The sequence below is a fragment of the Myxocyprinus asiaticus genome, chromosome 25 (genome assembly GCF_019703515.2).
Source record: "Myxocyprinus asiaticus isolate MX2 ecotype Aquarium Trade chromosome 25, UBuf_Myxa_2, whole genome shotgun sequence".
Lineage (NCBI taxonomy): Eukaryota > Metazoa > Chordata > Actinopteri > Cypriniformes > Catostomidae > Myxocyprinus > Myxocyprinus asiaticus.
The window spans coordinates 3,591,532-3,601,857 of record NC_059368.1 but is presented as its reverse complement, the minus strand read 5'-3'; the positions used below and the strand labels follow the sequence as shown (position 1 = coordinate 3,601,857).

The following is a 10,326-nucleotide window of genomic DNA, read 5'->3' as shown; positions in this document are numbered from 1 at the left end:
ACAACATGGGCTAATAAAATTATGCATGGTAAACCGTGTCGGCATTCTGAGTAGGGGTGGGTAAAAATATTGTTTTTCCCATGCAAGTGTTCAGCAGCGAGATCCTTTTACAGCGTGTTGAGAGTAAAAGTTGTTCCGTGTAATGTGTCCAAGTCGAGATCCATTTAACCCATTTGTTTTTGAATACTGTCTCTTTAATAACCTTTCTGTTCTTTACAGTCAGTTGTTGATCGAAAACAACTACAAAAAAACATTTAATTCTTATCATGCATTGCACAGATGAGATAAAGCCATTCGAGTCCTCTCTTGTTAACATGCGCTCATTTAAAGGCGTTGTTTACAGAAATGCCGTTTTTTGTTAAAGAGACAGTACCAGTTTTAGCATGTGTTCAACAAATCAATGTAAATACTTGTAAATAGTACAAAATATGCAATTTGACAATAAATATGTAACAAAAATAATAATACTGTATGAAATATAATATCTTATGTATTGATTAAATACACTGATTTGTTCCAAAATGTGGCCAAAATGATGAAAAAGTGATCAAATATAATTAGTAAAATTAGTAAAAAGAGCACTTTATAAACACTTCAAAGAAGATCATAATAAGCATACAGTTTAATGTGGAGCGATTGCTGCGTCAGGTGTGTTGACAGAGTGCTTGTGCTGTTTGATGCATGAGAGTTGTTTCTCTCCAGCGCATCACAATATTTTACTGCTATTTTCTATGTTTTATAATGTAAACATGTTATGAATTCAAAATCAGCTGCATATTTCGCAAAACTTTTTGTTCTTACTGCAAGCAAGTCTCTGTTAAACTCTAATGAGTAAGCGAGCATGTGCATCCGCGTCAATCAAACCGATCGCAATGGAGAAAGGGAGTGCTGCACAGTTATTTTAATTAAACTGTCCAACATCATACCACGATTTCAGTTTCAGTGTAATCAGTTGAGCAGCTTTCATGGATATCAGACTGAAGTCTCAGCAGTCATGGTGTGCCGCTTTTTAAAGTGTATTTTTCTCCTGCTCATGTAAGCACATGTAATACAGTGAGCACCGGGATGAGTCTTTTCAGCACGAGAGTGAATTTGCACAGGGTTTACAAATGATTGTACTACATTAAACTGTATGTAATGCTGAATATAATGTATAATAATGCTGATATTTGATCACTAGTAAATTTATCCTATGGCAAACATTATTTTACTGGATAAGCATACACATTTTTTTTAAAAGAATACTTTGGAAACATGTAATCAGTGAAAATACTATTTAAAAAACTATAATATTAAAATACTTAAATGTATGTAATCAGTGTCAGTGTACAAGCATATGTATCTAATATAATAATGTATTTTTCAGTTGGGCAGAATTGTTAATATTTCTATTCTCGTGTCACTATTTCCCTCTGCTGGGCTGATTTTTTTGTCCCATTCCATGACCGATGGATCATTTTACTCTTTAATGATGAGCACTTTTTGTTAGTTTTACAAGTAAAGGAACTGTTTTGCATATGTCCTGAAAGATTAATAATAATCATCAATCTTAACTTTTCATGATTCAGGCTTTGTTCAAAGTTTTGTGAGAGTATAGAATAGTGAATTCAGTAATGTAAATCAAACCAAATCCTTACGCCCTTTATCATAAAATCTCATTTGTTTTTCATCCGATTAATCGATTAATCGTAGAAACAATCGAAGATTAATCAATTATCAAAATAATTGTTAGTTGCAGCCCTAATTGTGTACATTGTGCCGGTTCGCGATAAATCGCTAATTTTTTTTAAATGGCACATCGTATGAAACTAGAGGCTTTAGTCTTTTGACTCAAACAGGTTTTTTTGTAAAAACGTAATAACGTTTCTTACCAGATGTAGCTTTGTTGGCATTTCTCTCAAAGACAAACTCCGCTGTGATCGGCGCCACGTTCTTTTGTCACATGACTCCGTACGTCTAAAGTTTAACCCTTTACTGAGAGCACAGAGTCTTCTGAACTGAGATCAGTTGGTTTAAAGGAATTTAAATTATGCATTGCGTATAAGCCAAAATACAACGTTCACACGTGTACGCACTACACAGGAGGATAAAACAAGAAAAATAAATCTGCCAATGGGGTGAAAAAACAAACTTGTTTTCCCTTTGAAATAAGTTTATTTTCTTACCTCATTGGAAAATGTATTTTTTTTCTTATCCCATTGACATTTTTTTCTTCTTGTTGTTGTTTTAATCATAAGCCTCACTAAAGTTTGTTAGACTTCTCTGAAAACAAGACAAAATATCTACATGTATCTTGTTTTATGAATGTTTAGATATTTATACTGGAAAACAAAACAAAAAATACTAATTAAGAAAATGATTTTTGCAATGTGTCATTGTCGCACGCGAATCATACACTTGGCTCCACAAACTTCTCCCTTAAAATGATTCAAAACGGGGTGCAAGCACTCCAGTTGTCACAGAAACACAAACAGACATACATCCATATGAACATAATTCATGTTTTAAATGTAAACAGCATATTATAAGTCAGTAACTGTGATCTGATTAAAGAAAATTTAAATGTGTGACAGTACTTGTTTCTACTAAACAGTAATTAGACTACAGTAATTAATTACTTTGCAATTAGGTTACCTCCAGCACTGACACAGACATGTCAAAAACACAGCCAATCAGAATATTTTTGATGTTTAATGTATAGCTCTGGGGATTTCACTGTGGGCGAGGCTACCTAGTATAACGCAACATAAATAGAAACCAAGCACTCGACAAAATGTCATCATGCTTGACATGGTAGCGGCTGGTTTGGACCAAAACACAAATTAACATGGAGGAGATATGATTTATCACATCACACTGGTCAGGACTCTGTGTAAGGCTGAAAAATGGCATGACTGAGCAAGAAACTGCAAATTGGTCTCATAAGTCCTTGAATGTGCCAAAATTACATTGTGAAGCTTTTCTCTAACAGCCCACTCACCTTGATGGGGGGTTTGCGTGTGATATGTGATACGAGGAAGTTCATGGCAATGTCCTCGCAGTTGATGTACTCGTCCACCATGTCACGGATGGCTTGAGGCATGACGTATGAATAGAGGTACGCGTAATACTGAGGAGAGGCAAAAATGACGGATATTAATAAAAATGAACACAATAAAAAAATGAAAAGCACTTCAATGTGCCATATGATGCTGTATGGTACGATGCTGTATTCATCTGAGAAATAAAGTACCATCTTATATTTTGGTTTATCAACAATGAGAAGTAATGAAAAGTCAAGTTTCTAAATGGAAATTTCTAAATGGAAATTGTTACAGGAACAGACAGGAAAAGCTGCTATTTACTATCTCAAACATATTAAAAACCTTTTTACAGATTATTTTTACAAAGTTAATTTAATGTGAATCAATTCATGTTTTTTTATTTATATATAAATCATATAACCTAAGGCAAACTAATTATAAATAATAACACAAATAAACTAATGTTACCTGTGTTTAACTACATTAACCTCTAATAAGACATTTTCAGGTTGTGGAAATTTCAAAGTGGACAAACGTTAATTTTCACCTTATGGAAGAAGGCGGCACCCGTCAGCACCATGGAGAGCTCGCAAGAGTAGTTGGAATTGTAGAGCCAAGACTGGTGGTTTACGTCCCAAGCATGAAACCTTCCCGGGAACCCCACAATCCGGTCTCTGGCCTCCCGCCACACCCTGAGAGCGGAGGAGAGAAAGAGATGAGAGTGATCCAAACTGGAGCAAGACGGCAAGGATATGCAAGTGCTCTTATTATAATATTCCCTTAACAACAAATGTATTCCTTAAGATATTTAGCACAAACCAAAGTACTATATTCCAATTATTTAGGCTGTATTTATTAGGGATGTGCAAAACTATTTTCTAAATCGAGTAGTCAGTGGGTTGTCTGAACGACTAATCAACTAATCGGTCTTAAGGGGCGGTCACAATAGGCATTGAGAATGTGAAATTTTTTCATACAATGCAATGGACCAGGATATGATGTCACGTGGGAGGACTTCTGGTGTAAGTAAATAATATATCACAAAAAACAAAAAATATTACATTAACATTTTTTAAATATATTGTCTACACACTTTCCTGCAACAATAAATGTTGCAGCTTTGAAATAAGTATCATTTGAACTGAGCCAAGAGGTCAGTGTGTGATGTTTCAGTCCCCTATTGGTCGTACGGTTCAGAGTTCACCGAGCTTGAACTGTGGTACGCAGCGTAGTATGAAATTTCTCTGCATGAGCTTGCGTTTCCACTCTGCTGCATTCGGATGCGTTTGAATGGGAGTGAATGGAGCACGAAGTGTAGTGTGACTGCCCCTTTAAGGAAGCCCAGTGTAATTAAGCTGGTTTAGGGCCATGTCACACCAATCAGTCAATTTCTTAACAATATACTATACTGACACTAAGCACTGCCCTTCAATAGCCCAATTAACAGACATATAACAAATAAAAAAGAGAAAATATAAAATATTATTACCTCAAAGCAGGTTATTTAAAGTCATTAACTATTTTGAAATATACTATTAAAGGCAATTAATCTGTTGCAAAAATCTGTGTTTTGATGGTTATGACTGAAGTGCATTAAAAGGGATGAATTTAAAGATGCATTTGAGACACTAAAACCCTCTGAGCAAAGATACACCTCTAAATACATCCCCTTTAAGGAACCTCTGCTAAAAAGTAATACATAGAAAAAAAAAACTAAGAAACAATTACAGATAAACTCATTAGTCATAACTAATCCAGCCTCACTAATCAACAAGTCAGTGTTTAAATAAACTAAAATGTACTGATCATGCTGTTTGTGTTGAAGATCACTAACCACTTTCACCCCAGAACAAAGGCCTGAAAAAGGCAGAGAAAAACGTATCTAATCCTTCCACTATTTGTTCATCTTTAATATTTTTAAAACCTGCACCTACACATAGAGGTTCACAGAAGGGATGGATAGTAGGAGTTTTCTTCAACTGACTTTATCTGACTTTATCAGATCCGATGCTTTAAATTCCAGCTGTTTTGCAGCTGTTCGTTTAAACTCTCCCCATCACTAATGACTGAATGCCAAACCCCTGCAGGAACTGCCGTTATACACACCAAAACACAACTCATCTCAACAAATACATTTATATTGGCAAACATATTTGAAAACCACACGTTTTCCTAAATCTTTTGATCATACTAGAAATGGCATTCTTTAAAAAAAAACCACTAATAGAAATATTTTGCTTTCCTATCTCCATAGAATTACATTTACTCTTTATAAACATACTTTAGTCCATAGCAATGACATCATGGGGAGTTGTTTTCACAGAAGTTTTGCTATATAAACACTTATTTCAAAAGACTGAATTTACTTTGCTATAATGCATATACTGTGTGTGTGTGTGTATATATATATATATATATATATAACACCATTTCAACAAAACAAATATTGTTTTAATTAAAACTGCTTGATGTACTAAGCAATATTTCAGATCCTATTAAAACATCTCTGACAAGAAAGGATTACAAAACTAGTCTAATAACACGCTCTTTAGAAACTTAAAGGCAAAATAAAAAGCTCATTAAAATCATCGCAAATATATTGTGAATACTTTATATATTGCCCAGCCCTAATAAACATACTATGCTATGATCTAAGTCTCCCAAAACACTCACCTGAACCCAAACATGATTTCATCATGTCGCAGATGGGCATCGTCATCGATAGACAAAATAGCCTCAGTCTCGACTGCATCCCAGGGAATGAAGCGATTGTTTAAGCTGTTCTTCTCTGTACGTACCACCTGGAGAGAAAAAAAGCCATCTGTTATCTCAATGTGCCATATTGTGAGCTACTGCTGGGGTACAATATGGCATTAAAAGGTTTTAAATACATGACCTTGTGCAACAACTACTGATCATAACTCTGGGAAAGTTTTGAATAAAGGCTTTGTGCAACAGTACTTAAAATTACTTGCTAGTTCTTATATATAACTTTTTAACCCAATCCATGTCCTCAATTTCAAAGTTCTAAACTACTTCTTAAAGATGAAACTAATAAAGGTGGAAGAACAAACTTGGGTTACTTCAGCATTCTATTTGGGTATTAATTTCAGAAGCATAACTTTACTGTGGACTTAATACGGCTCTGTTTCCATTCATATAACCAGAACTAATTTGGCTTGCTGCCCTGAAGACATGAAAGCTATTCTTCAAAGACAGCAGAGCAAGCAGACCAAATCTACTGCTGAATGTAACGTTGTGTTGGTCTATCACTTTTAAGCCTTTGAGAATACTAAATAATATATTTATATAATTTATTTTTAATTTTATTTTTTTCTGTGAGTGGTGTTTGCCGATGTAGAACTCACAACCAGGATGCTAGGGTGCTGTGGGTGGTTGTCAGGGCATTGTTATCCATTTGCTAAGGTGTTCTTCTATAGTTTTTAGCATGTTGCTATGCAGTTACTAGGGTAGTCTGGGTGGTTACTAACTCCTAAAGGCCACAGTATACTTTGGTTTTCCGGTTTTACTCAAAGGGTCATTCCAAACGCAATTGAGCAGCTCAATCCCTTCACACAAGGCCGTTAGCAAAGGGTAGATTCATATAGTAATGCAATGCTCCCTTCAGAGTACCCACTTCGAGGGCTCTCACCTTCGTAATGAGTAAGGCATAAGGATGCTCACTTTCGATTAGAATTCACCCTGTGCTAAAACAGTATCACAAGGCAGACGTAGTACACATGTCAAAGACTTCCATATGGGCTTGTGGTCAAAAAAATATACTTTGAAAAGCTGAGTGCTCGAAAATGCGCAAGACGAAACTGCACACAGAAACAGAAAATACACTCTAGCCTCGTGTCTATGTGATATTTTAGTACCTAGGACTGAAGACATATGGTCAAAAATATTGTGTACTTACCACGATGGGTAGCCCAATGTCTGGCCAGAGGAGGTCATCGGAAGGTGGTTTGGGGGAATTCCAAACTACCACCACTTTGTTGAGATAAGGAAGGCCATTTAGCCTCTCCAGTGAGTTCATAAGAACCTCCTCCCGTTCATAAGTAAGCATGACCACGGTAAACTGTTCCCGTGGGACGTTTCCTCCTAGAGCAGCCTGAAACTCTTTTCCAGATCCCCCAGATCCTCCACCGATAGGGCGGAAACCAGTCCCTGACCCCAGAAACTTGGCCTCTGAGGGCAGTAGAGGGTCCAGGGGAGTATGTGGGAATAGATGGAACGGGCCAGGTGCACGATTCCAGGTGCGATAGACATCAGCAGCAGTGTAGGTGAAATTACGCAAGAAGCGGGGCGAAGCATAAGGGGGCTCAACTTCAACAGGCCCCAGATCCAGGTCTCCATTGTCAGCCATGTTAGCGTCGGTTCCTGCCAACTTTCCAGCTTTGTGTGGGATCTCCTGGGCAGGCTCCTCACGTATGGGTGCTGCTGGTATTTGAATGCTGGTTCGTATACTAGCCAGGATGGTGCTGAAGATGCTCTCTGAGGTAGAGAAGTATGTCTCCCAAAGAAACCGACCTTGCCGTCGCATTGCCAGAAGGTCATTGTCTGAGATACTGCGCAACAGAAAGTGCAACTCTGTAATACGAGGCTTGGGTACCATAATAACTGCCTCACTCCAGTGTATGAGGTGATGGTAGGGCAACTTTGAGTGGTCGCCAAGAACCACCGGTATTGCCCCAACTTCCAAGGCCTCAAAAAGTCTCATGCTACAGCCTACGGATGCCACCAGCTGTCCATCACCTGGAGATATCACCAGGGCAAAAGTAGAGACCTTTAGTACCTCTAAACGATCCTCACGCTCCCCACACAATGCCCACTCTGCTGGCAAACTAGGCTTGGCCTGATTCTTGCAAGTGAACTCTACAAAAACCTGGTCTAGGTGACTGTCCTGTACAGCTTTAAGTGTGCCTATAATGCGATCGTCATAGTCAGCTGGTGGATCCCCTTCCATTTCCTCTTCAAAGGACTGTGGTGGGGCTTCAAGAAAACTGCTCCTCAAAGACTCAACCTTTTCTCCCTGAAAGGAGAAGAGATACTTTCTTTTTACCGGGACTTGTGGAGGCACCTCTAGGAAGTTGGGCTCAGACAGTGCGTGGACTAGAGGAGACACTACCATGTCGAAACCCTCTCTATATTGACGTTCAAAAAAGATAGACTGTGCTACTGCTGCTCGACCTGTGCTAACATTGTACAAGAAGTTCTGTGTCAAAGACTTTCTAGACAGGTGGACCAGCAGGTGGTTGTGACCGTCCAACCTCCAATATGGCAATGCCTTGAGCTGCTTTTCAAGTTCTGAGGGTGAGGAAGGGGGTAAAGAGGGTGATTCTTGAATTTCTCCAACAAGCACTACATAGAGACAAGCAATGTTTGGATTATCGGTCATATATACACTGCTTTTGACAGATGATGCAAAGGCTTGTTTAACAAGAGGGTCCAACTTTTCACCCCAAGGATAGGATCCTGTGTCATAAACATAGAAAGGGAAACCAGATGTAAGAGGACATCTTGCATAATCAAAACAAGTATGCAAACGACAGTTTTGGGATGATTTTGGAGGAGGGAACCCCGGATCATCTTTGTCTGGAAGAAGTCTAACTGGCAAAGACAGTTTTGGCTGGTTCTGTGCCATGAGTTCCTTATAAGAGTGCTCTGTCTGGCTGATGACATTCTTAAGTTGCAGTAAGTCCTGTTTGGCACTGTCGATACTACGTTTGCAGGCCTCAATGCGTAGGTTAAGTCGAGCGATCTCGCCGTTGAGCTCTTGACGCTTTGCCTCCAGTTGAAGTAGCTCCTCACTAACGGATTCCCGGATTCGACAAAGGTCTTGCACATGCTTGGCTTCACACAGCTCTCCTCCAGGTCTTGGCCCAAAAATGCGCTTATCTGGTCCCCCTGCCTCATCAATTGTGGTGAGGTAGTAATGTGCAATGAGAGGAAAGAAGACCAAGATGAAGAAAAGCATGAAACTGAGCCAGGTTAGTCGCACCCGCCGCAGGCTGTTCCCGACGATGCCTCCACTTCGCTGCATCATGCAACTGTCACTCTCCTCTGAACCACATACGTGAATGTTGCCATTGGGGAAATTCAGCTGCCATACTGCAACCTCATCCGTCTTGTGCACCCTTTGAGTTTGACTCTTTTCCAGAGTTTAGGTTCTTAACATAAGTGACCAGTGTCCTTGTTTTAACTGGGACATCTAAAAGGAAATTTCATCTTTGTTGTGACATGATATTGTCGATAAACAGTACTGTCTTTCTTGTTGTTAGACGTAACTCGATTTTAATACAATCCAAGAGAAGAGAGAGGGTCCAGGGCATCAGTGAAAATAGAGGGCCCTTGATTAAGATCGCCAAATGATGCATGACTGGACTGCATTTTTCTTTGCTGCATTATAACCAACCCCGGTCACTCTTCCATTATTGGGACTCACAAAGTGGCCATAGTGTGTCATAAACTCCTGAAGAAATGCCATCCAACAGCCTTTAAAATGTTCCTCAATCTGTAAAACAGAAGGAAGAGTCAGTTATTTGCATTTAATTTGTAATCTGTCATTTAAAAGCAATGGCAACAAGCTCCAAAAAAGAAATTCCTTGGTTTTATGATCTGATATTATCAATGCTGTAAACAGAAAATCTGAAAAACTTTTTAATTTAGGATTGGTATGATACACTTTACATTGCTAATCATTTAGATTAATTCTTCTAATCTGAAATGACTCTGCAATTCATTATTCTGAGGACACATCAATCTTCATTAAGCCTAAAAGACTCCCAAATCGATGTTCCAATTAGTGATTAGTAGAATATCTATCCATCTGTCGATCTGTTGACAGAGTGTAGTACAGATGTTTTGGGGGGAAGCGGACTCGTTTTCTCCTGTACCAAAAAAATCTTCTGAGCTTTGTCTTCATTTCTAAATTAGTCCAATCCTGACTGATTATTTAAAAATGTAACTACTAAAGAATGATAAAAGAGATGCAAAATTGATCAGAATAGTTCCCAGGATTGAACCCAGAAGTATAAATGTTTGAGATCTGAAATACACAGTGTTAATTAAATAGCTGTATGTAAACAGACGCAGGCCAGTCTAAGCCATATCATATTCATATAATGTTGCATTTGGTGCAATACATGCATTTTAACATATGCAATTGACAAGAGTTCTTTTTGTACCCAGTGTCACAGAGAACAGTTCACACCCATTTGAAAGATTTGAAACTCTCTGCCAGTGCTGTGAATGACCTCACAGCCTTGTCCAATTCACTGAACACATTATCTGGTATGTT

At 38.3% G+C, this 10,326-nt stretch overlaps 1 protein-coding gene across 3 annotated transcripts in view; it reads right to left on the bottom strand.

The window, feature by feature from the left end:
* LOC127415541 (exostosin-like 3) overlaps window positions 1–10,326 on the bottom strand; it is a 42,606-nt gene that overhangs the window by 18,019 nt on the left and 14,261 nt on the right. For all 3 annotated transcript variants that reach the window (XM_051654316.1, XM_051654315.1, XM_051654314.1), the window contains exons 2-5: window positions 6,943–9,540; window positions 5,697–5,824; window positions 3,571–3,715; window positions 2,981–3,109 (exon numbers count right to left, since the gene is read on the bottom strand). In XM_051654316.1, the coding sequence (XP_051510276.1) occupies window positions 2,981–3,109; window positions 3,571–3,715; window positions 5,697–5,824; window positions 6,943–9,072 (2,532 nt within the window). In that variant the 5' untranslated portion in view covers window positions 9,073–9,540. The remainder of the gene's footprint in view (window positions 1–2,980; window positions 3,110–3,570; window positions 3,716–5,696; window positions 5,825–6,942; window positions 9,541–10,326) is intronic.